Source organism: Meles meles, chromosome 15, assembly GCF_922984935.1.
Source record: "Meles meles chromosome 15, mMelMel3.1 paternal haplotype, whole genome shotgun sequence".
In the NCBI taxonomy this organism is placed as follows: Eukaryota; Metazoa; Chordata; class Mammalia; order Carnivora; family Mustelidae; genus Meles; species Meles meles.
Genome location: NC_060080.1, coordinates 4,556,999 through 4,584,511, shown reverse-complemented (window position 1 = coordinate 4,584,511; position 27,513 = coordinate 4,556,999). Strand labels below are relative to the sequence as shown.

At 53.0% G+C, this 27,513-nt stretch overlaps 1 protein-coding gene across 3 annotated transcripts in view; it reads right to left on the bottom strand.

Annotated features, from left to right (window-relative positions):
* Positions 1–4,165: 4,165 nt before the first annotated feature.
* RNF144A (ring finger protein 144A) overlaps positions 4,166–27,513 on the bottom strand; it is a 109,472-nt gene continuing 86,124 nt past the window's right edge. For all 3 annotated transcript variants that reach the window (XM_045978929.1, XM_045978927.1, XM_045978928.1), the window contains 4 exons: positions 25,141–25,348; positions 21,812–21,959; positions 16,345–16,434; positions 4,166–8,434 (listed from right to left, as the gene is read on the bottom strand). In XM_045978929.1, coding sequence (XP_045834885.1) covers positions 8,303–8,434; positions 16,345–16,434; positions 21,812–21,959; positions 25,141–25,348 — 578 coding nt within the window. In that variant the 3' untranslated portion in view covers positions 4,166–8,302. The remainder of the gene's footprint in view (positions 8,435–16,344; positions 16,435–21,811; positions 21,960–25,140; positions 25,349–27,513) is intronic.

Genomic DNA, 27,513 nt, shown 5'->3' with positions numbered 1-27,513 from the left:
GTATATATACAATGGAATACTATGAGGCAATAAAAAATGAAATCTTGCCATTTGCAATGACATGGATGGAACTGGAGGGTATTGCACTAAGCAAAATAAGTCAATCACAGAAAGACAATTATCATATGATCTCTCTAATATAAGGAATTTGAAAGACAGGGCAAGGCGGTTTGGGGGGGAAGGGAGGGAAAAATGAAACAAGATGGGATCAGGAGGCAGAAAAACCATAACAGACTGTTAATCTCATGAAAGAAACTGAAGGTTTCTGAGGGGTGGAGAGGTAGGGATAGGGTGGATGGGTGATGGACATTGGGGAAGGTATGTGCTATGGTGAGTGTTGTGAAATGTGTAAGCCTGATGATTCACAGACCTGTATCCCTGGGGCAAATAATACATTATATGTTAATAAAGAAAAGTAATTCAGATCCTGCCAGTGTCCCTGTGCTCTCAGGTAGGATGGTGGCTGGTTTACCATAGATCCCACTAGACCTTGAGTCCCATGAGGACAGGGCCTAGGAAGCTCTGCATCTCGTGGTGTTCTCGTTATCGGTGACTTCTGTAAAGCAGGTGTCCAGGGTAGGAGCAACAACAGCCATGTCTGCTGTGTTTCGTCCATGACCTGCAAGTTCATACTTGGCCTTCGGCTACAGCAAATCTCTTCCAGAAGGTCCTGAGTGGCCTTTGCCAACAATTACATATGTGGTTTTCAATTTCATCCTCACTCTTCTTTTGATTCCATTTCATACGGAATGTCCATTTCCAAGGTGCTCCTGTCCTAGGAAGTACTTTGCCATCCTGGAGGCCCCGTTTGGGAAGTCTTCATGCTGTTGTGAATTCCTCTCAAGCCCAGCAAGGTGGCCCTATTCCTCCATCTCTGAAACATTTTCTGAGGAGAAGTTCCCCTGCTCACCATGGGCCTTTGCCCTTGACGTGGCTCTTGGGGTCTTGCTCAGGTCCTGAGTGTTCTTTCTACAAGGTGGGCAGTGGGTCTCTGCTCCACAGTCATTGTTACTGGGCCCATTACTAACAAGAGCCTCCGTTTCCCTCACCTATAAAGTGAAGAATTTTGACAATATTTTATTTTCTAAGGTTCTTATGAGAACCAGTTTCATCTGTCCACAATGTTGATCTGGGAGGAACAGGAACAGTTCCAGACACCCTGAGAAGTCGTGGTGTGATAAATGGGGGGTGATGGTGAGACATGTTTTGCTCAGAGTATCTGAAAGCATCTGAGATGGCCTATGTGCCTCTATAGGAACTATTTCCCCCTTGAGATTCCCTGGAGCCATTCTTCTCCCTCACTGAGCAGGATGAATATTTGTAGGACCAGGATCTTCTGCCTTCAAATGCAATACTATCTTCAGACCCAGAGTTCCACCTCTCCCAGGGACAAGACAAAAACAGCCACCACACACCTTGGAGCCATGTCTCTGCACATTGACAAGGGTGGATCAGAAAAGGGAGGACTGGAAAACAGTGTAGTGGGGGCATGCTGGCCCAGCAGGCAGCCCTGGGTCCCTCCCTGTGTGGCTACTTCCTATTGGTGTCACTTGTGGTCATGGCTCCCCAAGACCCCTTTCTTCACTGTAATATGGAGACAATTGTCTTGGCAGGTCTGTAAGCATTCAAATTAACCAATATAGGGCATAGCAAAGTTCCTGGCTCATAAGAGGGTCTCAATTCATAATAGCGATTTTTATACCTTTAATGAGACATCTACTTCTAGACTGTCTATATACCTCTAGTTCAAATTTGAAGGTTGATTTATTTAACCAAGTGACCCCAAGTGATAGACCCTCCTTCCCCAAACACACACACACACGGCAACAGCTGAACCCCTTCATAGAACAAGCATTTAATAGAGCCCTACTGTATGTCCCACCATAGTAGGAGTTGGTGATACAAACATGACCATCTCATATTAATAATGTTCATTTCCAAAATTCCTTGATAAAATGGAGTCCAATTGTCAGAACCTCTCAAAATTTATTCTCCTTTACATTTTGAGCCTTTCATAAAAGTTGTGATAAGTGGAGATCCCAAGGAGTGGAAACAGACAATGCCCACAGGGTCCTTCGAGTGTGGTGGGGAACACAATAATTTACATTCTACATGGATTTTCTAAGTCAGGGACAAAAATAAGTTAATAGAACAACCCAAAATATGTATTAAAAAAGACCCAGATAATTGCCCAGGGGAACAAGTGAATGACTTTTGAGTTTCCCATATGGGAAATTTTGTCCCATTTTCCTTCGTGTTAGCCAGAGCCCTGCATAGCCATGCATCAGTGTCCCAGGTAGCATGAACCATGATGCAGGCAGGAAAGTGGTCAGACCCCATCTGAGTCATGAATTCAGGAAAGAGAACATTCGGGTGGGTGGTGCTTTGGTGTTCGGGAGTCAGAGGTGAGTGGGCGTTCCTGATAAGACCATCATCCCTATCACTGCTAGGACTCGTTAATGGCTTCACATCTTACCACTCTCTTGTGCGATCGACTTGACGCTCCCCATTTATCCCTAGAAAGATACGTGAGGTATTGTTACCTACGTTTTAAAATGAGGAAACGGACGCCCCAAGTGGTCATGTGCCCAGATCACAGCACATCTGGGACTTGTTTCTGACCACTAGAGGCCCCACCCTGGAGTGGGGAGGGACAGTTTCGGGGAGAGGGGGCTTCAACCATATAAGCTTCTGGACCCGACGTGGGTAATCTTTCACCTTTTGTTCTTGTCTGCCTTCTCTGATTGGTCTCGTCAGGGCCGGACCGTCTACACGTGGGCCATGCTCCCTATGATGGACTAAGTTGTGTCCTCAGAAAAGGTGTTGGAGTCCCGGCCCTCAAGAGCTGTGAACGTGAAATGAGGTCTTTGAAGATGATCACGTTAAAATGAGGTCATCGTGGACTAGGGTGGGCCCAGATACAATGACTGGAGTCCTCATAAAGAGGAAATTTGCATATAGACATGCACACAGAGAAGACACCAGGTGAGGATGAGTGAGATTGGAAAGACGCATCTACAAGGCGACGGAAGGGAAAGATTGCCAGCCAACCAGGAGAAGCCGAGCAGTGGCCAGGAACAGATTGTTCCTCGCGATCCTCACCCGCAACACGGCTGGCACTTTGGACTTCCAGCCTCTGAAACCACGAGAGAATAAATTTCTGTTGCTTAAGGCCCCCAGTCTTCACAGCCTTCTACCACACTCCCCATAGCTTTGGAATGAAGGCCAAGTCCCTGAGCTCTGCACACTCTGCCCTTGAGCTTGGACACTTGGGTAACCGGCCCCCAGGTATACCGGTTGGACCGAACTTCTGCTTGATGGACTGACCGTTCCTTCGAACACTCCTGCCCTGCCTTTGCTTAGCTGATACCTACTCGTCGGCAGGACCCAGGGCACACACGGGGTGCTCCCAGCAGGCTCCTCTGACCTGCCCCCTTGGCTGAGTGCTGTGCGAGTGCCCACCAGAGCACCTGCCACACCTTATTCTCATCACTGTTTGGCAGATCTGTGTCCCCTCCAGACCAGGAGCTCCTAGTGACTAGGAAGAGTGTCTTTGTGGTCAGCCATGAATCACAGGCTAACAATACACACCTCCTCTGATCTGCACCTTATGATTCTAAGGATGGTTTTGAACATGCAACCATAGGACCAGGACCAGGTGCCTGTTCCTAGCCTATAGCTTCCTGCTAATGACTAAGGTATATATTCTCCCATGAAGTCTAAGTAAGGGACTGAAAATGGAGGTGAGTTATCAGAATTACTATGAAAGCAAACAGCATCTGTATCTGTTCTTTCTTCCCTCAGTAGTAAAAGGATGCCCACTGGTTGTCATGACACGCCCATCAACTCTGATAGGGTTGTAAGTACTTGTCTTGGATTGGGAGGCAGCCAGGGTAGAGATGCTTTCTGATGCCATGTTACCAGACTGGCACCACAAGGAGGAGAGGAGGATGCATGACCCTTCCCCAGCCACTCAGATCCATTTGGCACCAAGAGTTGAGAACACTCCCAGCAGAGAAAACCTCAGAACAGAAACATGTTTCTCCCAGTGATGGGAGGTCCCTCTCCCACGTCCCCTTCCACTCCCTCCCCTCCAATCATCATATTTTCAATCCCCCAGGGCAGGCGTCAACAAAGAACATATAAAAGATGGAGCCAGACAGGATTTACAAAAGTAACCTGTATTCCAGCCAAAATCTCTTTTAAAAAGAAATCCCTTCTAAAGGGGGACAAACTACATAAGACACAATACATTTAAAATATGTATTGAAATTACAAATCAAACTTTTCCTCCAAAGTACAAAACACAACATTAAAAGGCATTCAAACAGCTCTTTTATACATCACAGTGTTAGTGGCACATAGGGGACAGACGTTTCAAAACACAAACCGAGCTTTTGTGTTTTACCACCGCTTGTCAAATACGTACTGTATAACATGTGCGTGATCCGTTCATGCATAGGTTTATACAAGATTAAAATACACCCATGGTAAATTGAGCAAAGAATGAAGGAAAGGCTGGGCGTGTGGCAGGTGCCTTCCCCTCACCAAGGGCTCCCAGAAGTGTGGAAGACAGGAGTACACAAACCAGAGGAAGGACGGACCTCTCCTGGGACTGATGCTTTAGCAACTATATCTGAGTGCAGGCCCTTCCTTCCATTTGGCATGTTTGGCAACACCAGCCAGAATCTCTTCATGTCATGTATTTTCATAAGGGCGTAGAGTAATTAGAAGGAACAAACAAGCTTTGGTATTTTTTTTTTAAAGAGACCTTCATGAAGCTTTATACATGCAAAATGTTTTCCCTTGATGATTTCACTGTGATTTACATATATATATATATATTTATATTTATATACAGGGGTATTTATTAATAAATGAAAATCTGAGAAATATACAAAAAGCCCTCCCTGGTTCTTTCCAACCCACTAAGTTTTAAAGACTATCAAGGGAAAATGTCCTCTTCGAATTGGTTAAATAACTTTTAACTCTGCGATATAGACGAAAAAGATAGACTCATCTTGGAGTAAGATTTGCGTAGCTGGGACTCCTTTTCCCGTGGGCCCTGTGTTCTAATCAGGAATCGGCCTGGTTCCTAAACTGGTTTTATGAAATAGTGTGTTGTAAAAAGAATTTGTCCCCCTTTAAAAGGGTGTAACAAGGTGATTCCCCCAGTATCTGGCAACTTCTGGAGGGTGAGGAAGATGGATCTGGACAGCGGCTCGTGCAGTCGAAAGATTTGATTATGGTCAGACCCGGAGCCAGTCTCTGCTGCATGACCGCCTGCGGGGCATCCTCCTCTGAGGGCACTGGCCTCCGGGGACCAATGCAAAGCTCGAGGGCGGGGCTGCACGGTGCATGACACAGCCAGACCGAGAGACCAGGCACGTCCACTGAAACGGCATGATGGGCTCAGAGGGACACAGAGGACCGAAGGTCCGCTGCCCCTCCAACGACCCCAACCAGACACCAGTCGAGTTAGCCATGGTCTAACTTCTTCCCTCCCCTCCAGGATTCCAAGGCCTCCAAAGGAATAAACATGCATGTGCTTCTAGAAGACCAGCACGAAACCATCCGTGAAAGCGAATGCAATTTTCAACTAAGACAAGCTCTGCCATAGGACAGTCCCCCTATGAAGCAGAGAACCCAACCCCCCCAAGTTTCCCCTGGGAGTGATGGTAAAGTTAAAATCTAAGACGCAGGCCTGCATCCCCACGAACGAAGGGATGGCGTTCCCTACCAAAATCGAAGTAGTCAGTAGGGGAAATCCAACCTCAATGCAGTCCTGCTGGTATCTTCCCAAGAACGGAGGAGTGTAGTTGTGTGACTATGAAAGCAAAGCAAGCGGACGGAAGTATGGTTGGTGCAAAGACTCAGAGCAAGCAGGCGTGACTTTGGCTGCGGCCAGCCCCACCTCTGGTCCTCGCCTGGGTTGAAACATGCGCTTGGGAAGTGTGTCAGAGGTGAAGGCACGAGGACGGCTGAGGCTATGGAGTGTGATTTGCTTGTGGGTTTCTCCAGGCTAGACGGAAGGCCCAATCCACTAAGACATCTGAGCTCCAGCTCAGAGAACGCCTCCTTTCCAAAGGCTCCGGTTCCACCCCCCAAGGAGAGGGGTGCGACAATGGGCGGACTTGGAGAACGCACAGTGGGAGGCAGCTGGCGCAGGAAAGAAAGGTGGACCACGATGGGGCGAGGCCTGCCCCGTGGACACTGGAAACAGTGCCACAAGCCTGCTCCTGTCTTTGATGGGCATTTGAAAGGGTCTGGCTACACAAGTGCATCCATGGGTCCCAGTCTCGGCCACCAACTCAATCCTAGGACTCCTAGAGCATCACCGTCTCCAGAAAGCCATCTACCACCAGACCCTATGGCAACAGGTGGAGCTGCAGAGACTCACCGCCCAGGCTCCACCGAAAAGATGATCTTATGTGCCTTCTTGTTTCGTTGCTGAATTAAAAATTCAACCGCAGTCATAAGGAGAATGTTCTGAATGTGATTTTGACACGGACTAATTTCCTAATGGCTTCAGGTCATAAAGATAATAAACACTACAGGTGGAGAGTGAAGGGATACTGTGTCTTCTCATCTATCAAACATTAAGAAATAAGGAAGATGCTTCTATATAGGGAAGCAAACCGGGACCCGAGGCCAACACACAAACGTAGAAGTCAAACACGCCCAGAAAACCACCACATTTTACAAATGTGCTTGCAACGAGCAAACTGGTCTGATTTTGTTTCCATTTCCCTCCTTTGTGGAATGTCTAGGAAGTTTTAAAAAGCGCCACTATAATAAATCTACATTTGCCTTCCTATTAGATCTGAAGTCCCAAGTTCAATGCAGTCAGTTTGTTCCTTAAAAGTGCAGGTGGCTTTGAAAGTCTAATTCAAGCCCACTCTCTCTGAAAAGACGATTTTTCCACTTTTTAAACATCGACCGCCGCAGCGTATGTCTTACCCACCCAGCCATTCCGCTGCTGGGGGAATAGTCAGCCGCAGCCTGGGAGGGGCTGAATGGTAAGATCTCCTAATCGAAATAACTAAGTGAAATGGAAGGTTTTCCCCAGTGGGGCAAAATGGTTAGCGACAGGACTTGGAGCCGTGTCAGACACAGATTTCTCCAAAGTAACTTAGTCATTTAAAAAAAACTGAAAATCGGGAAGCTTCTCCCCCAGCTCCCAGGAGTCCTCTAGTCTTGCCAGGAAGCCCTGCTGGTGAGGACCAATAGCACTGTTCTCCTCTCACTGTCTACACGAGGAGGCGGAGGCGAGCAGCCAGACCATCGTGACTCCCAGCAGAGCGAGTCTCGAGTAAAGCACTTGGTTTCCAAAGACATTAAAACGTATTTGCTCATACCTGGATGAGAAGAGAGAAGCCCCGAGAGACAGAGAAAGAGAGAGAGAGAGAGAGAGAGAGAGAACAAAAACAAAAAAGGAAAATGTAATGATGAAGATACTCCTCTTGAACACACTGGTATTTTCTAAGAAACACAACAACAGAGGAACCCACGTTTACAACAGTACACCACTTGTGTTCAGAACGTTGTTACAAGTTTCAAGAAAAATACAAAGAGCGCGTAAGGCTTTCTAAATCTCCTGAAAAGTGGCCGAGCCAGAAAAGTCATTTAACGATATCTTCCTAAAATGCACATTTCCAGAAAGGCATAAGATGGTGTAGGTGCACCTTGTTGATTTTTCACTACTCCGTTGGAAGAAGAAAAAACAAAAAAACAAAAAAACAAACAAGCAAAAAACAAAAAAAAAAAAGAACGCCTTCTAAAAAAGGATTTTACTAAATGCCTTTAGTAATAAAAACAGTTGTCATAAACAGAGTGCTTTTCTCAAGTCAGAATTATCGGATTCTGTCTGAAGTGAGTTGCAATCCTCAAAGGACTTCTTCTCCCGGCAACACGGCGCCATCTTGACGCCGAGGAGGAGACGGACAGCATTTTGCACGAAGGCGTCTCTTAAGCAACCACCCGACACTCCTAGTCTATCCCCACTGGGAGAAAACCGCCGGTGCGCTCGGTGCGGCACCTCCCTTGTCAAGTCGGCAGAGACGGATTGTGGTGACGTGCCCTCCCCACGCCAGCCTGCCTGCCCCACACCCAGGTGACTGCCCCCAGGGCCTCAGCAGGAGTTCTGACATTGGTCCCTGAAATCACGGCATCCGGCATGACTCTGTGAAGCTCAACGGGGCACATAAGGCAAGAAAGATGTTTCGTGAGAGGGGCCGGTGGGGTGGGGTGGGGGAGCCGCGCTTCGCAGAGGCGGGCCCTCGTTCCGGCGTCGCGCCTTCCTCTAGGTGGGGAACGGGTCGTCGTCGCCCTTACTGCACTTGCACTTGCAGCAAAGTACAAATGGAGTGGCCAAGAGCAGGAAAGGCGAGGCCACCAAGAGCAGGAGCCCAAATCCAGCAAAAATGCCCACGACCTGCAAGAAGGAAACACAGGAGCAGAGGGTAAGGTGGCTAGACTGCAGGTTCCACAGCCGAAGCCACACAACCACCCACCCACCCATCCTCTACCCACCCATTGTCCATGTATGGGCCCATCCGGCCACCCGTCTACCCCTCTATCCGTTCATCCATCATCCATCATCCATCATCCATCCTTCCATCTGTCCATGAACCCATCGTCCACCCATCCCTCACTTACTATTCATCTACCCACATATCCGTTCACCCAACCACCCAGCTATCTACCCACTCAGCCATCCAACCATCCACCCATATATCATCCATCCCTCATCATCCTTCCACCCATCATCCATCCATTCATTCGTCCGTCCATCCATATATCATATATCATCCATTCATCCTCGCATCCACACATCCACCCATCCCCCACCCCCATCATCCTCCTATCCATCCATCTACCCACCCATCCACCCATTCCTCTACGCATCCATATCATCCATCCCATCAACCTCCCACCCACCCATCTACACACCACCCAACCATAGCATCCATCTATCCTCCCATCTACCCACACATCATCCCTCCCCCTTCCTCCTCACATATCCATATACCCCCACCCGTCACCTATCCTATCGTGCATCCATCAGTCATATGCCCATTCATCTACCCGCCCATCTACCAACACTGCCTTCCCCTCAGTCCTCCTGCCCTTTCTTTTTCTTCCTTTTCCTTTCCCCATTCCTTCTATCTAAGCACCCAAACCACTATCTATTTATGTATCTAATGAGCCAACAAGCCTCCCCCGAGCCAGACACTGTGCTGGTATTACAAATAGAGAAACGCTTCAGATCGTGGATCCTAGAGGAGCACCCAGTTCACTGGAAAGACACTGAGAGTTAACTGATTGCCAAGACACTGCCATCACGTTCCAGGTATAAAGGGAGCCCAAGGGTCAGACATTTGCGAAGAGGATGGAGGACTGAGATTACGAAGATGAAGGGGTAGTCAGGGCACCAGAAAGACTAGGATCGGGCATTCCAGACGGGAGAACAGGAGCGACTCAGGCACAGCGTATCAGGGAGGAAGCGGACCCATGACATTTCCGGAGTTTAAACCCAGGACTGCTTTCAAAACTGTTACAAGTTTTGGCTCTGTTTTGTAACGCATGCTTACGCCTAGCGGTGAGTAAATGTAGACATGTTGTCAGGGAAGTCAGGCTGGTCAAAAGGGCCAGGTGTTTCCTCTTTGAAAGCCTCTGGCCCTGGCGGCACAGGCCCCAGGCAGAGGGCAGCCCCGAGGGCCATCTGAGGGCGGAGTCAGACCGCCACCTAGTGTTCACAACGATACCTACACGACAGCCCAGGCACGTCGTTCTAACTCAGACTCCCCGTTCGAGTGTCTGTGCCTCATCGTTCTCAAAGATAAAATAAACCATCGAGGTACAAGATCTCTAAGGGCCATTATCGGCTCTGAAGCATGATACCAGGCCAGGGCACCCAGATGTATGGAAGACAGTACACCTCCGCTTAGACCTCCGCCTGGAAACTGTCCCGCACGCACCACACTTCGGCAACCACGCCGCCAATGCGAGGAGGCCCGCGGACTATGTCGGTCTGTCTGAACGTAATGTTGACGGTGGGTTACGGGATGGGATGTGAAATCAGGTCAGGCTTTGTTAAAATCACGTGCACACCAATACTTCAGAAGAGATGAGAACGCCTGAACGGGGTTATTTCGAGGGCGCTCTCGCAATCCCTACCATTTGGAGCACACGGTCAGCCCCAAAGAAGCCAGGGACTCCTTGCAGTCACAAACATACCAAAATCCTTGACCAAATACTCCCATTCTTGGGCAATAACACGCCTTCGTTTTCACCCTCTCTTGCCTCTTACTCTGCCTGCCGTTTCGTCAGCAAGGACACCGATCTCTTGCGGACTGGTGGCGGGAGGGAGCAGATGGTGCCAGAAGGAAAGCAGTCAGAGGTAAAGAGTGACATAGGGAGCGAATGTCGCAAAACAAAAACAGCCAGTCAGTGAGTGTGTTACAAACGTGTGTCGGGCCCTGGGTCAGTCAGTGCAGGAGACACGAGGGCAGCGGGTCCAGGCTCCGAGGGCGTCATGGCAGTGCAGCACCGCTCCTGCCGGAAATCTCGGGGAGTCCACGGCCCGGCGGGGGTTCTCCGACCGCGCACAGCCCCCTGTGTCTCCCACGGTAAACGTGTCATGGATGTTCAGGAGATGAACCAGCTGCAGGGAAACCGGAAGGCTCTGGGTCACCTCCCCCAGAGAGTTCTACAAACCACACTCCGGTGCTGGGGGACGAGACGCCAAAATCAAAGACACGTGAGGTGAATGCATGGAACGTCTTCGCTGATGCCCGGCATGTGCCCCAGCATCGGTGTCCGCCAAGCACGAGCTAGCTGCGGCAGAGGCTGGCGGACAGGGCTGAGGGACCCAGGGCTGCGGGTGCTCACATGGCTCTTCCCAGTTCCCCTGCAGGGACATCACGACGACAGCCTGCAAGAGCCACCGTGGGCGTGTTTGCACCACGCACCGCCGCAGACTGGGGCGTCCCCTGCCCGGGAGCCAGCAGTTAAATACCAACTATGGCACTGCTGGGGTGCGCTTGAGGCGAGGGATTCCAGGAGGTAGGCGAGCCGGCAGGGAGCCGAGGCTACGCAGAAGCCCCCCAGGGGACAGCGCCCGCCTCTCTCCTGCCCGCCTTTGGCAACAGCTCCTCTTTCCTCTGCTGGTGAATATTTTTTGCTCTGAACTCCTGAGGCTCCTCTCTGTTCTCTGAAAGAACAGGTTCTGGTGGGAGGGCAGGCAGACACCAGTCGTGACAAAGGGGTGAAAACTGCCCAGACACAGATTTGAGATGCAGAAAACAGGGGCTGGGAAGCTCGGGGGCTTCCCTGGGGAGGCCGCAGCTCCAGGTGGCGTGAGCAAGGGGCAGATGTGCTGAGGCGGCCAAAGAGACGTCTCGGTCTCAGATCGTCTGGCTGAGCAGAGGGAACGCAGGTAACCAGATGTGTGCAGGCAGGACACCGGGGCGGAGTCCGGCAGAGCCAAACCAGGGAGCACAGGGTCAGCACTCGGAAGCTGACCGTTTGTCATGTCGGGAGACTAGGGAGCAGGTGAGTTCCAGGGGCTTTACGGAGCATGGCCCGCAGGAAGGAAGACGGAGCCAGGAGACCCTTCCGGGACTCCCAGCAGGCCAGGCGGGTGGGAGGGAGGAGGATGATGGGGAGGAGAGGCTCCAACCAGAAGACAGTGCAGAAAGCAAAGTCAGCAAGATGCGAAGGGATCCAAGAATGCTGTGCTCAGTTCTGGCCGGAGGGGACAGATGTGCGACCTTGGTAATAAGAGGAGAACGGTGAGTTCCACTCAGATGTTCTGAGCCTGAGCGACCGGCGGGCCCCCACGTGAAGATACCTGAGGCAGTCGGTGCGTACATGGGTCTCGAGCTCTGTGGAGGAGCCGCAGATTTCAGGACCATCAGCACACAGATGTTCAAGCGAGGGACTGCCTCCCAGGGAGGGAGCACAGACTGCGGAAAGCAACCGAATTAAGCCATCCCGCCATCTGTGTGCAGAAGAGAAGGCCTTCTCGAAAGCTCTCATCAGCTCAGGCCATCAGAACCAAGCACCGCAGACATCTGTCTTTTCACCATCCTTGGGGGCGAGGGGTCTGAGAGCAAGCTGTACCCATCCACATGTGGCTGGCCCTTTGCCCTGGTCTGGGCCCTCAGCTCCTAAGAAGGGCACCTGTCATGATGGATCAGGGCCCACCCAACAGCCCCACGGTCACTCATCACCTTTCCGAGGGACCCACTTCCAGATACAGTTACGTTGGGAGGCACTTGGGGCTTTGGGCTATAAGATGTGAATTCCGGGGGGGGGGGGGGACGAATTGAGCCCCTGACAAAGGAGGACCCCTGGGAGGAGTGTCTGTGTCTGTGTGTGTCTGTGTCTGTGTGTGTGTCTGTGTCTGTGTGTGTCTGTCTGTGTGTGTGTGTGTCTGTGTGTGTATGTCTGTGTGTGTGTGTGTCTGTGTCTGTGTTTGTCCATCTGTGTCTCTGTATATGTCTTAGTATACGTGCTGCCAAAGTGAGCACAGGACTATAGCAGTCAGGAAAAGCTGAGCATCCGGGAAGCCCCCAGGTGGGGTGGCGTGGGATGGGGGCTGACGCGGGTGTCGCAGGGACGGACGCGGGGACTGGTGGCACCCGTCTCCAGGAGACTTGGACCCCATGCAGTGGTTCTTGGGGGCCCCCAACGGGCTGCCCGCACCCTCTAGACGGGCCTTTCCTCAACCCCCTCTACTCCTATCCAGGCTCCCGAGGGCTCTTGGGGCACCCACATTCCACCTCTGCACCACGAGTGCTCTGGGAACCCAGACAGCAAGGTACCTGCACGATGGGCCATGTGGGCCACGGGGCAGATGGTTGGCCTTGGCCGTGCAAACCAATGCACTTCCAAGAGGGTTGGACAGCGGTGCTGCCCGAGGGGAAGTGGGAAAGGGAGCAAGCCCGGGAGTGGGGTTTAGGGCACACAAAGGAGACACACTGGCCGCAGGGGCGTGAGCCTGGGGGGAACTGGGGTGTCTGGATCACCCGGGCCTCTTGTCTGAGTGACATGGAGGCTGGAGAGGCACATCCCAAAATGGGGGGCACGTGGAGGAGGAGGGGATCTCAAGGGAAAATCCAAGTCCCACTCATACGTGTTCTGTCGCCCACGCGGGGACAGTTAGTGGCAGCTGGGAGCCGAGGGGGGCCATGTGGTCACAGGACGGACCGGGAGTGCACAAGGAGGCTCCCCCATCACTGGGGTCACAAGGGCTGGTCCCACCTCCCTATAAACAGAATAAGAGGTCATCGGTGACCCCTCCATCATCGTCCACGCCAGTGTCCTCGTTTCACCAGCACAAAGGCTACGGCCAGAAAGCGACACCAACCGTCTCGAGATCTGCTGAAGACCGAAGGCATGGGGCACCCTGGGTTAGGACAAGAGATGGCCCTTGTGCCTGTGCCACGGAGCTCTGTGAGAGATGCCCTCGGGCCGGCTCCCTGCACCATCTGCAATGGGCTGCCTGGGGCGCACTCCCGCCCTTCAGCCTGGCCCCGCGGGCGCTCGTGGGCGCAGCTCCAGGCCCGGGTGTGCGTACAGAGTCCCGTTATCTGCTGGCTCCCTTAAGTGCCATCCTTTGGCTAAAAGGGGGCTCCCCCTTCACTGCGTGGGGGGGCGGCCCAAGGGTTCCCCGCTCAGAAATGAAGGAAGAGCCAGTGTGGAGCAGACCCTTCGCCCATGGGGTGAGGCTGTTGTCAGGGAGGAGACGGATCTAGGGCGGAGGTCATGGACCTCGAACCCCTGACGCTGGACGCCAACGCCGGATGCCGGGCCAGCACCAGAGACAGCGACCGCGTCTAAGGGGACGGGTGAGGGGCAGAGGAAGCGCAGACCATGAGCATCTCCTGCTCCCATTGGGCACTCTGCACGGGGTCGGGGGGACAGACAAGAAGGACATCTCCGCACCCTGCAGCCAGAGCCTCCCAGACCTCCCTGCGACCGCTGCTTGCTGTTCGCAAGAGCACCGTGTCCGCACAAGACCCTGTCACACCAGATAACCAAAGTGACGTCACTCGGACACAATGGAATTGTGCGAAACCTTTACGTGACAGACCCTTCTGCTCACGGCAGGACAGCTCGTGAGAAAACTCACGGCAGGGTTCTAGGGAGAATGTATTTGGCACGTGATATTTTTAGTCCCACAAAAATACGGGGAGCAGCCAACAAGGATCACGGGGACTCATGCTGAAATTCTCCAAAAAAAAAATCTCCTAAAACAATTTTATCTAACTTCGCATCTAAAATCGGGAAAGCGAAGGTGCAAGGACTTTGTAACGTCAACAAATGACACGCGGTGACCGACCACCACCCCTAGAAATGGGGAGTCACGGCGGGGCAGTCGCCGGAGGAGGACCTGACCGCCCTGCTGGGCCATAGAGACGGTGAGTCAGGGCACTTCCGGGGCCTCTGCCCCAAGACCGGCTCTTCCAACCCCTTCCTGGGCCGCCCCCCTGCCCCAGCCAGACACACAGGGGTGGTTAGCCTGAGGGCAGATGGGGGCTGGCCTCTCATCCCATCTCTGACTAGTCTGCTTCACCCCTTCTCTGTCCCCTCAGACCATCACCCCATGGTTCTACCCCCAGCCCTCCCTGTTCCCTCTGTCGGTCTCCCCCCATCTGTCTTCCCTCTACCTCACTGTCTCCCCGCCCTGCCTGACTGTCTCCCCTCCTGACTCTCCCCCTGCGTGACTGTCCCCCCTTGTCTGACTGTCCCTCTTCTGCCTGTCTCCCCCGTCTGTCTGTCTCCCCCTGCCTGACTGCCCCTCCTTTGCCTGCCTGTACCCTTTCTGTCTGTCTGTCCCCTCTGCCTGACTGTCCTCCCTCTGCCTGGACTGTCCCCCCTTCTACCTGTCTGTCCCTCCTCTGCCTACCTGTCCCCTCTCTGCCTGCCTGTCCCCTTTCTGCCTGACTATCCCTCCTCTGCCTGTCTCTCCTCTGTCTGACTCTCCCCCTCTTCCTGTCTCCCCCCGCCTGCCTGTCCCCCTCTGCCTGACTTCCCCCACCCCTGTCTCCCCTCTGCCTGACTGTCCCCCTCTGCCTGACTATCCCCACCTGCCTATCCCCCTCTGCCTCACTTCCCCCTACCCCTGTTTCCCCTCTGCCTGACTGTCCCTTCTCTGCCCGACTCCCCCTCTGCCCCATCCCCCACTCCCACAGCCAGCTCCTCCTCATCACTGAAAATTACCCAAAGGAAACCTCATTTAAAATGGCATCAGGGGGTCAGCAGGGAGCTCAGCTGACCCAACAGGGTCAGACCCAACAGGGACCCACGTGGGGACACTACTTTAGCTACTCCTTTGCATCCTCAGCAGGAGGAAGGACGGTTTCCTCCTCCCCGCTTCCCCCAGGAGCAGCCCAGCCACTGAGAGGGGCTCACAACTCAGCCAGGGAGAAGCCATGATGTCTGGCTCGCAGCTGATTCCAAAGGACTTTTGATGTTTGTAACAGCCTTCCCAAAGGCGGCCTTTCTTCTATCAAAGGGACTTCTCTCCTTTGTTCTCCAGACCTGCCTATGGTTTGGCTGAGCTTGCTTGTCCCAAGTGGCATTCCTATGCATTCCCGAACACACCGGTTTTGCCAGCAGAGCCGCGGGGAGTTTTCCTTTTAGGGCCAGTATCACGCAGCACCCCGCCTGGGCACCACCTCCAACGGCCCTCCCGGCCAGGCCCTCCTGACCCATCCCCTTTCCCGCTGACTCCTGGCACCTGTTATCCCTGACCCTGCACGGAACGCGGGTCCTGCAAGACAGGGACACATCCGTCTTATCCCCTGGAGTATTTCCGGCCCCTGAAGAGTGCCTGGCATGCGGCGGGAAATGAATGCGTGTTCCAAATATGAATATGAGTGCATGGGCCCTGCGGAAACCCTGCCGGCCGCCTAGACACTCCCAGGGAAGGACTTTTTCCATTCTCTCAGTCCCCCTTTCCTGGGACTACCTTGCTTACCCCCAAAGCCACTACAGAAAGGTCCGCATTAAGGGCCACGCAAGGATTAAGCCACCCAGCGGCTCACCATCAAAGCCGTGGGTCAGGTGCAGGGAAGTCAGTCTGACCTTAAGGAACTGGTGCTTAAACACGATGCATATTTACTGCCACTTCGGGCCAGGGCTACCCTGGGGGCACCCTGCGTACCTAACTCTTCGGTACCCTCAGGGCTATGGTACGCGTGATCTTAGACCAAGAAAGTCAGGTGGGACCCAGGCCGACCAGCTCTGCTTTTCCATACAGCGCGTCTCCAAGCCCCTGGCGCACCGGGTCTCTCTCCCGGAGATCAGAGTCCCAGGTGAGTCACCTCCTACCTGTGTCCGATGCCAGATGACAGACGCCCTGGAATGGCCCAGCTTGTTCCGGCAGGGTCCTTTATCGTAATGGATCAGCAGGAAATCATCCTGCGAAGACAAGAGAGAGCAGGGCTGACGGCAGGTTCCTCTCAGATCAGCGAGCGAGTTCGGCAGGGCCGAGTTTCCTTCTTTAGTTCCAGAGCAAGTGGGGGTCTGAGAGGGAGTGGGTGGGCGAGGAAGGACACGCACCCAAGGTGCTGGGTGGCCTGGTGGGAAAGATCCTTCACGTTCCAGAGAGCATCCCCAGAGGGACGCGGCTGTGGGCACTAGAGGGAGCCCTGCCCCAGATATCCGCCTCCTGCCTTTGCAGACAGATAATCTCTGGGGACACGGGGCTTATGAACAAGTAGGTCACGGGCTCCTGCTACCCCAGGAGTGGCTCGGGGGCCGTGGCTGGGTTTGATTCCACGGGAGCACGTCGGCCTTCACATCTGCCTGCCTGCCGTCCGCCCACAGGATTACCCCTGGATTAGAGGATTCCCTTGATCTCTGGCTCGTCCTCCTCCATTACGGTGGGGCTTCTCACCTGCGAAGTGCCTCTTCCTTTCAGCTCCGACCACAAAAGCCAACTCATTACTCAGCCACAACTGGGTCTGCAACCATGTGCCGCCTACGGGCCCTCTGACGGTCTGAAGCTGAGTTCTGACTCACGGAGACATCCTGTCCCTGCTGCCCCCCACACCCCCGGGGCTCTCTCCTCCCATCCAACCTCCAGTCACCATCAGGTTCTAGGAGTTGGCCCCCAGCTGAGGACAGGCTTGAACTATGTGCCCGCCTCCGTGCACGCGGCACCCCAGCCCTGAACAAGCACCAGCCGAGCCTGCGGGAACGGGTTTTCTACCCAAACCCTCTGCTCTCCGCCCCCCGAACAGGAAGTACCATCTTTTCTCCTGTTAAACAGAAAAAGACATGGCTCCACAGACAGTACCCAGGAGGGGCTGACGGCTATTGACTCACTCAACCAACGCTGTAAACAGACAGCCTCCTCCTGAGAAAGGAATAAATAAGCCACGGGCCCAGTGTTCCCGAGGGCAGGGAAGTCACTCTTCCAAGAGTCCTGGGCTGCCGCGCACACAGCCTGGGGTCTGGCCCTTAAAATCAGCCTGGCTTGAACCAGACTGGGGGACTGCGTTCGACGAAGCCGGCTCCCCTCCGGAGAACGGTGCCGGCCTGGAGTCTGCGGACCGTCCCGGGCCTCCTCCTGGTACCAGGCTGCACCGTGCGCATCACAGAGCGCTGGTCTCTCTGGGGTTGCAGCGGGAAGATTTTGTGGGAGGCTGGAAGGTCCAGCCTGCCACCACCTGCCTTCCCCCCTTCCCTGAGTCCCTTCGACGGTGGGAGGGAGCCGGGAGTAAATGAAGAGGAAGCCTCTTCCAGCCCAAGCTTCATTGTCTCTGAAACAATTTCTGACATCTGTCCACTGTGATCCTCGCTTCCTTGAATTTCTAATTAAGATTTTATTTATTTATTTATCTATCTAGGGAGCATGTAAGTCAGGGGGAGGGGCAGAGGGAGAGGGAAGCTCTCCAACAGACTCTCTGCTAAGCGCGGAGCCCAACAGTTGAGCTCTATCCTGAGATCATGGCCTTGAGTGGAAGCCAAGAGTCAGTTGCTTAACTGAGCCTAACCGAGCCACCCAGGCGCCCTCCTTGAATTCTCAGTTCCGCTTTCCCTTCTGCTGACATCATCGAACGCTGAGATTAGCTCATTCTCCATCGCTGGGTCTTGTGTTCCCAGACTGCCTATCACAACGTAGGAGAACAGATAGTTTCTAATTCGTTTTCTGAAACAAACCAGAAAGAGTGTCCGGGCGACCCCAGCTCCTCCTGATCGGGGGCCCTGCTGCCCCGAGTCCCCAGGGCTGAAGCGCGTTCAAACGGTACCTTCCACTCTAAGATGCTTTTTACAAGATATACATGATTTCCTCGTGACTTCAAGTTTATTGGCAAAGGCCTTGGGCAGAACAGTCCCCAGGACCTGCCAGGAATCCAGGTGTATGCTTGTCTTGACTATTGTTCAGGGAGGTCTCATTAAGACCCTGGCTGGAAACAGAAACAATGGAATGCAGCAGAAAGCTGCCATCACAGAGATCTTCAAAGGTAAAAAAAATCCCCTTGGGCCTTTTGTGTCAAATTCTGGCCTGCGCTGGTCTAACCCCAAACTGTGGTATTTTTCAGAGACTTAAAGATGAAAGAGTGGATGCTGGTTCGTTCCTCATCCTCCGGTGCTTTGGGGAAAGGCTGTTAAATCCTCCTGGGTTCCCGTTGGGAAAGGAAATACCTCCCACTCTCACAGAAAGAACGCACGTATCAAATGCGATGGCTGTGTAGAGCCAATCGCACAGGATGGGCACTGAACAATTACCCTAACAAAGATGATCTATGTACTCCCCCGAAAAAACAGAAGAAAGACAGAAAGTGCGAGTGTCCCTTGCTGGGAGGGCATCCCAGAGGGGATGCGGGGGAGGGCGACGGGCAGACCTGTGAGGACCCGGGACAGGCACAGACCGGGGAATGAGGCACGTGCTGGAAGGAAGCAGCCGCACAGGATCTAGAAACCCCGCCGAGTGGACACGTGCAAGGGAAAGACAAGTGCCATGCGTTAGAAGCCCAGCCGGCCTCCAGCCAGGCGTTCGCACTTGTCTTAAATCACGGTGATGGCCCTTGGTGAACCGCTCCACAACAGACGCCGTGTCCCTGAGGATCTGCGTTCTAAGGCCACAGGGTCCTTTCTCAGCCGCTCTTTGCTTACAAACAGGAAGTCCTTGGCCTTGAGAATGGACGACTTTCTTGGTGGAAAAGGGCAGGGTGGCGCCCGAGTCCTTAGTTCAGGCAGAGTAGGGATGGCGGGGCTTCAGAACTCAGACAGACAGACAGACAGACAGACAGGGTGCTTCTCCAGGGACCAGAGCAGGGTCGACAGCCTCGTGTTCCGTGAAGACCGCTCCCGTTCCTGTAGCTTCATCGAATCAGGGCAGTGATCACACCCGAAACTACACCTCCTGCTTCTGTCAGCCTGTTTCCAATACTTCTCCCCAAAAACTCTTCAAGGAGACTGGGTAACACGGAGTAAAACGGACATTTCCCTTCCACTCCCCTTCCAGAAAAGTCATAAGGAGCGGCAAACCGCAGACCAGACACTAGACGATACATCCTAATTTAAAAATCAGTTTTCCCCCTAAAATTGGAACATGGTACGATACAAAACTATATATGTAATGTAGAGAAAGACCATACATATACACACACACACCTATTATCTCATATATATACTGTGTACATATGTAGTACACAGATATGAAAACTTCCAGGCCCTAAGGACTTTGGAGTGCTTGAGACAAGCTTCTAGACATCTCTAGGTCACAGAACACACTTGCTTGGATCCAAGATAAGGAAGATTAATCTTGCCAAACTGGTTTCTTAAACTCGACCTTGGATAAGATAATGAAGCCTCCAGGGTAGCAAAAGGGTGTCATCTTCCCAAGATTTGTTCAGTTACACACAGTTCTACTGTCCTTTTAGTAATTTATAGTTAATAAAGGAAAAGCAGACTTCTCAAAACAAATAAACCCAAAAGAAGCAATCTAGCTAACACCTTTAAAGGTGGCCTTTAGGTTACAGCCCCGTTACCTTCTCTAAGATTCCATCTCAAACAGGCATTTACTTTCTTCCTGATAATCTGGAGGCCCGTCCTGAAGACAACAGGCAAAGTTTCAAGGTTACTCCACTCGACCCACCCTTAGAGACCCTTCTTCCTTCACCTTGGCAGCCTTGAGACGCTGGACCCTTCTTGGCCCTCAGGAGCTAAGCTGACTGCTCTGATGTGGGCCCCAGGAGGGATGCTTCCCCTGAAAAGTGCTTTGATGTCACAGAGAGGGGGGAAGCAGGGGCAGGCTATGGACAAACTCCTAAAAAGGTAAAGCGGGGATCTGTGGCAACCCTCCTTTATTTCAGTTATATCTTAATGGCTTAATACTATTTTTGGAAGAGCTGGACAGGTTGTCCTGCTGTAGGGGACAGACATATATAAATACATAAGACACATGACTTGATGTGCTTTGACAGTCACTAAGCACAGTCATTTTAACCGATGACTATATCTGCTACTTAACTGTGGTTCTAAAAACCAATGTACAGGGGCACCTGGGTGGTGCAGTCAGTTAAGCGTCTGACTCTAGGTTTTGCCTCAGGTCATGATCTCAGGGTTGTGAGATGGAGCCTGGTGCCAGGTTCCCACGGAGCATGGAGTTTGCTTAAGATTCTTTCTCCCTCTCCCTCTGCCCCTCCCCACTGCATGCACTCTCTCTTTTTACACTAAATAAGTAAATCTTAAAACAAAAACAAATACCTAGGTACAAATAAACTCTTGTAAAACTAAAGTCAGAATGTCATCACTTTGCCAAAATGCCCGTTTCCCTAATAGGGGTGAGGAAGGAGAATATGGAACTGAAAAGAAGTGTTCTTTGAATCTGGCCTTGAAACTCCAGAAAAAAACAACAACAAAAACAGGTGCTTCAAGAGGGGAGGGCCAGGCACTCCCAGGAGGAAGTGCAGAGATACTGGGGTACAGAGTGTTTTGGAAACACTCAGCACAGGGCACACTTGCAAGGAGGTGGCCATAGGAGGCTGGAACTTCCATTCTGCCAGATGGCTCAGAGTGTGTGTTTTTCTGTCCTGAAGGTGAGAGAAGGTCTGCAAAATAACTGTGCCCCCCACCACCCCATTTCCCTGTCCCCTGCCTCTGTTTATCCTTCCTAGTGCACTAACAGTCCCTGCCGTGCTCCCTGCATGACACATTTGCGTCCCCCCAGACTCCTAAGTTGAAGCCAAATCCCCTGTCCCATGCGATGCTGTTTAAAGTGGGATCTTTGGGAGGTGATTAGGCTCAAATGAGGTAATGAGATGGGCAAATGCCCCGTGATGGGATTACTGCCCTTACACAATGAGGGCGAGACACCCATCTCTCTCTCTGCCACATGAGGACTAGTGAGCAAGTGGCCATCTGTAAACCAAGAGAAAGCTTCTCTTGTCTCTCTTGGCACTGGGTCAGATGCCAAGAACCGAACCTGCTCGGATCCTAATCTTGGGCTACGCAGCTCTGGAGCATGAGCAATAAATGTCTTGTTTCAGCTCCCAGTCTCTGGTGTTCTGTGACAGCAGGTGGAGCCAAGACCGTCCCCACAGACAAAACCTAAGGCCCGAAGACCCCATCCAGCTGGGCTGAATCCCAAGCCCGAGCTGACCCTCTGTTTCCCAGAACTCCTCCTACCACAGCACCGATGAATCCATATTTTCATACGCACAGACAAACATCCAACGATGTTACTTCTGTCTCCCAGACGCATTCCCGAAGCTCTTTAGGAGATGGCTGGTGTGTTCCCCCCTCCCAGGCAGAAGCTCGAAGCCACGCTCAAGGCTGTACTCACGTCCAGAGACTCGAGGCAGTACCAGCAGAAGGCGTGCTTGCAGTTCTTGCACATCATCTGCGCGCACCCTTCGTCCCGCTCGATGTAGACCTTGCACTTGGGGCAGCGTTTGATGGGTGCGTCGTCCTCCTCCAGTTTGAAAGCAGAGCTGCGGGGGGAGAGTCCATCAGTGGGAGGCTCGGCAGGGCTGGGGCGGGGCGGGGGCAGCTGTCAGGATCAGCGAGGCTGCAACCGTTAGTGCGACTACAGGGGGCCAAGGCCGCTTGTTATTAAACCCTATAAAATGAAACTAAGACTCCGTAAAACGTGTGGACCAGCCAGCTGGACTGAAGAGGAAAAAAGCAATATCGGTATGTACTTAGGCTTAGATATGTGTGGACAAAAGAAATTATGGCAGAGGTTTATAAAGAAGGTGTCTGTGTCACGGGACGATGGTCAAATTTTGTCTTTATTCACATATTTGTCTAATTTCCAAAGGATCGATGAGAATTTTTATGTACTTTGCTGTTATCAGGAAAAAAAATAATAAATGTTAAAAATCCGTGCCCATTGATGAGTTAGATCTACTGGGCCTGTCTTTACAGAGTCACTTTCCTGAGAAGTCTGGTGAGATCTGCAGAGGTTGGTGTGACGGGCTATAAGCCCGTGGTCCCGGCTGGCGTGACGCAGACTGACTGTAACAGCCGCACCAGGCCTCGGGCCTCTAGTGTGGGCACGCTGGAAGACGACGCGTGACAGGAGCACACTGTCGCACTGAGCACGGGTGAACTTGGCCATAAACGAGAGCAATCGTTCTATGTTGTTAATAAAGAGAGGACAGAGACATTTTGGAGTGACTGTCCATCCCATTAGGAAAACTGTCTATCCCGTGCCATTAAATTTAAAGAGAAAGCTAAAAAAAATATGCATGGAAACATCTGGAAGAAAAAATGGTCAGCTGCTACAAGCAGTTATCACTGACTATGGAACGCATTTGCTGTATTATCTGAACTCACTGCATCAGTCCAACATCCGCAGGAGAAGAACAATCTCCCACTGGAGTGAGCAGCCTTCTAGAACCTAATGCATTCTGGAGCATACGCTCGTGGACAGGGGGCAGATTCTGGCATTTGGAGTCCATTCTGGAGAAAGGACCTTCCACAAGCATCATAGTAAACAGAGCAATTAAAATTGTTTCACTATAGTATGAGCTTTCAGATAATTAGGAGGGTTCCTCCTCAGTGAGGCGTGGGATCCGGCTGAATGTGGTTCTGTGCTGGTCACTAGCAGGTGGTGACCCGTGGGGACGTCCCCGAAGGTGGCAGCGTGTCCTCACAGTGAGGAGCACGGGGTCTAGAGACAGGTCCTGACCGTGCAGCTTGGGTATCAGCAGTGTGAGCGTGCCCGTCCCCTGCTCCAAGCGAGGCTATCGGCATCCACCTCGGGGTGCAGCGAGGCCGGAAAGGGTTTCTGTGCACATGGTACAGACACCCAGAGCCCGGCGGGCAGGTAGTAAGCACTCAATAAGCGGCAGCTGTTATTCTAGTCCCCCTGAAAGGTAACGGTCTCTCCTGCTCTGATTCTTGTCCAATGTGAAGGCAAAACACACAGCAACCAGGCTGCACAGGACGGGACTCGAACTGAGCCAGGGCGGTCACACTCAAGGGCCTCCAGTGGGCCCAGGGAACACAGTCAGCTCTGCGCAAACACGAGCTATGCCCTCCGGATTGCTGCAATGTGCCCAACAGTCACGGGCACCAAACCCAGCGACCGAGGCTGCCTATTGGGTTAGATAACACTGTTTCGGTCTGAAAGCCAGTTGTGACCTTAAAGTAATGGAACTAATTTCCTCATGTGATTCATAAGCTCATTTGGAGGGAAATCCCATGAATGGAGACAATGTTATCAGTGGAGAATGAAGACTATGTCTCAAGGAGACTTTTAAATGGGAACAGTTGAAATATGTTAGCTCTGGTGTGGCGCGACATGCCTAGAAATTCACATGGTATGGACGATGGTTTCCAAACACCTCCAGGCACCTGAATTACATTTCAAATAACAACTGTTACTATTATAAACTCAAATTTATGAAAGTAGATGGGCGTCTTCAACCGCATCCTCGCCATCTGCCCGTGGCAGACACCCCGCGGTCATCGGAGCTGGTCAGGTGGTGGGCGGGAACGTGGGCCAGGGAAGAAAGAACGTAACGCAACCCTACTGCATGGAAAAGGAGGAAGCGGTTCATGCCAGCATCCGAGTGCTGGCTGGATGCCAAGACCGGGGGTGACAAAGTCTCAGCAAGCCCAGGCCGTGAGGTGGGGAGCTCGGCTTATTGGGGGAATCGGCTACACACGCAGAATGTGCCTGGCATCCCGATCAATACAGTGTCTGGTGGGGGCACGTAGGTGGGGTCGGCAGCCCTGCCCTGGGAACGGGGTAGCCTGACGAAGGAGGGATGTGAGCCCGTCTTCGCCCGTGGCACGGGGTCTCCAGGGAAAGAGGGGGTGAGGGGCACGCAGGCACAGGTAGAGACGTGCAGACCTGGGAGAGGAAGGATAGGCCAAGAGGCTCTCGGTGCAGTGGGCAGTGGGGGCCCGGCGGCAGACCGGGGAGAGGGAAACAGGGACAGCTGGTGACCACACCTTGGGTGGCCAGTGGGAGTCCCTCGATCAAGAACACAGTCTCAACAGGCACAGGGCCAACACCATCTTGGGGACCATCTGTGCTACAGACTTTACAAGACATCAGTTGCTGCCTATTACCAACTCCTTATGACTCATCCGACTTCTCAAGGTACGTACACTGATGCTACAGTGTCGCCCTGGGCTTCGGCCTCACGGTCTGACCAGGGGACAAAAGGGGGGAGATGCAGTCCATTTCCACCCCCCATCTTCCTGCCAGCCCGCTCTGCTAGGGAGGTGCAGCCCCTTGCTCCCAGACACCTGGAAAGCTATTCGTGGCGATCCCTTTGGTATCTGCAACCACTGCCCACCTACCCTCGTCCCTGTGCCCCCTCTCAGACCATCTTCCACACAGTGGGGTCTTGGACAACTTTAGCTATCATAGGACTTCAAACTCCTCACAGTAATAAACTGTCCATACGTTTGTCCTTCCAGACAGGCTTCATGTGTCAGCTTCCTGGGCAGACAGGGCCAGCGTACACCTGGCACATAGTCAGTTCTCAGAAATCACCAGCCCACCTGCCCACCCACCCAGGTTTAAACGAGGCTCGAGAGGAAGAGACTGATCCAGAAGGTCATGTCTTCTGGAGCCCCATTCACAGAGACATGGCTTCCTTCTCTTCCTTCTCCCCAGCCCTCTGCCTCCCACTGGAACTGGGCAGAGGGTACCTGGTCTCTCCGGGAAGGAAGGTGATCGGCATGGTCTCCGGGCAGCCTTGGCCAGGGTGCCAGCTGGCTTTGCAGGCAGAGCAGAATTCCATGGCACAGGCTTTGCACTGCACCAGCTGTGGGCTCTGCAGGCCCATGTCCTGGAGCTGGCACACAGCCTGGCAGGTGGACGCCGGGCACCAAGTCCGACAGGGGTCCAGGAGCACTTCTGGCACAGGGAGACAAAAACGGGCAAGTCAACATCTGCACACGGAGGCTCTCGGGGGTGTTCGGACTGAGGGATCACAGCAGTGTGTGGCTTCACATTTTTGATAGGGAGGGAGGGAATGGCCAGACCCTGCAGTCTTTCGATGTCCTTCATGACCCGGTGCCTGTCTGGCTCTTGGTTCCCCCCTCCAGACGCTTCCCACTTCCAGCCCCTCCCAAAACACACCCGGAGGCCTTTAGTAATGCTGCTGCCCGCGGCTCCTGGGAAGCACCCCCCACACACACACACCAACGGTTGGTCTGGGTTCTCTCTACGTGCCCACAGGCCACGGTCCACTTCCTGGTCCACCTCCCCAGGATGCAGCTTCCCAAAGTCAGGCCTGCGTCTTTGGTTTTGCGGCCTCACAGCCTGGCCCAGTGCAAGGTTGCAGCGGGTCCTTGGACAACGTTTGGGAAAGAGCACAGAAAGAAAGGAGGGAAGGAACATGGCCAAATTCTTCTCATCAAAGGGCTCATTTGCCTAAGGCTGTCCCCTCGCCCAAATTTAAATCTAAGCCATGAACTACTATGTGAAATGGCCAGGTTGCCTCTCCCACTGGAGACCAAAATGTAAGAAGCCCCGTTACAGGAAGTCAGTGGCAGATTTTATTCTGAAAAGCAGGAGACCCTCCTGTTTCCATTCCGGATCGGGCCCAAGCTACCCTTCCTCGCGAACCTGCGTAGTTGTTTCATTCACAGCCTGTCGGGGTGGCGTCGAGTCCTCAGGGAGGGGCCGCGGCAGCAAGGACCTGACAGGAAACCACACAGAACGCTGAGGCTCTGCCAAAAAGCTATCACAGGCCGGAGGGCTATTTTCAAAGGCCTTCAAGTAGGCCACTGGTTTCTGAGCTTTCCAGCCACGGCTCTGGGGAAGTAACTGGAGACCACTGGGTTCTGCCAGGGAAACTTGGAAGGCAATGAAAGGACTTGGGAGCTTCCTGGCTGTGTGACTGACCGACAGCCGGGGTGGGTTAAGTCCCCCTGCATCGTGGCAGGACGTGCACACGCTGGGACCTACAGCCGCCTCGGGGCTGGACGGGGCTGGAGGTGCGCCCAGGCGTCACCTACACGGGCTGCCACAGGACACACGTAGGTGTGCCATGTTCCCCAATTAAACGAGAAGCCGGATTCAGCCCTCTAGGAATAAGCTGTGTCAGGTACAACCCTGAAAACGGACTTCTATTCCAGGAATGAGCAAACATTCTCTGCAAAGGAGCAGACAGTGAGTGTATTTTAGTCTTTGAGAGTCGTGCGGTCTGTCTCCAACGACTCCGCTCTGCCACTGTAGCCAAAAGCAGTCATGCTGATCCGTAAATGGCTGTTCCAATAAAACTTTATTTACAACAAAAGGCTGTGGGCCGGGCCACTCTGGGCCATTGGCCACGACTGGCCCACTCCCACTCTAACCTAACTCCTCCCCTGACCTGTTGTTTGGAAGGGAGAATTAATCAATGGCAGGAAATTGTCTAGTTGGTAGGTCTAGGGAGGATATAGTGGAACCTGCTAATATAAAGGGACTCTGGAATCCAGGAAAATGTGCTACTTTTTAGCTGAACTTCATTACAGTAATGTAAACTCTTCATGAGGTTCCTAATGGTGAGTGAATGAGAAGGATTAGTTCTTGTCATCAGCTGCTTTTCTAGAAATGTCTATGGCTATGAGATCAGGGTGGGGGGTGGCTCTGTGGGGCAACGTAGTGGTCACCTCCGAGGCACACGTGTGGGGAGCTCCCCTGAGCTGAGAGTAGCCCCCCACGGAGGTCCCCACCTGGGGGAATGAAAGTGAGGCAGGTGACCCCTCCCCTCCCCAGCCCCCCCCCCCATGAGAAGAGTCTCAATGAGCTCCTCTTGAAGGTCCCCACACGGCTCCTTCTCATTGGTGCTCGTGAGTACTCCAGGCGGGGTAGGGCAGCTCCACCCCAGCTCAATTCTGGGGTCCCCCCATGAGCACAGCACCTGCAGAAGGGCAATGCAGGTCACTTACCACACGAACCACCCCAGGACACGTGGGGAGAGTGCCTGCGCCTGGTCTGTTCTCTTCCCACTGGGACTCTGTGGTTAGTGCTGGTCCGTCCGGGTGCATCAGTGAGTCCATTGCCCTCCCACAGATCCTGCGGGTTCCCACAGC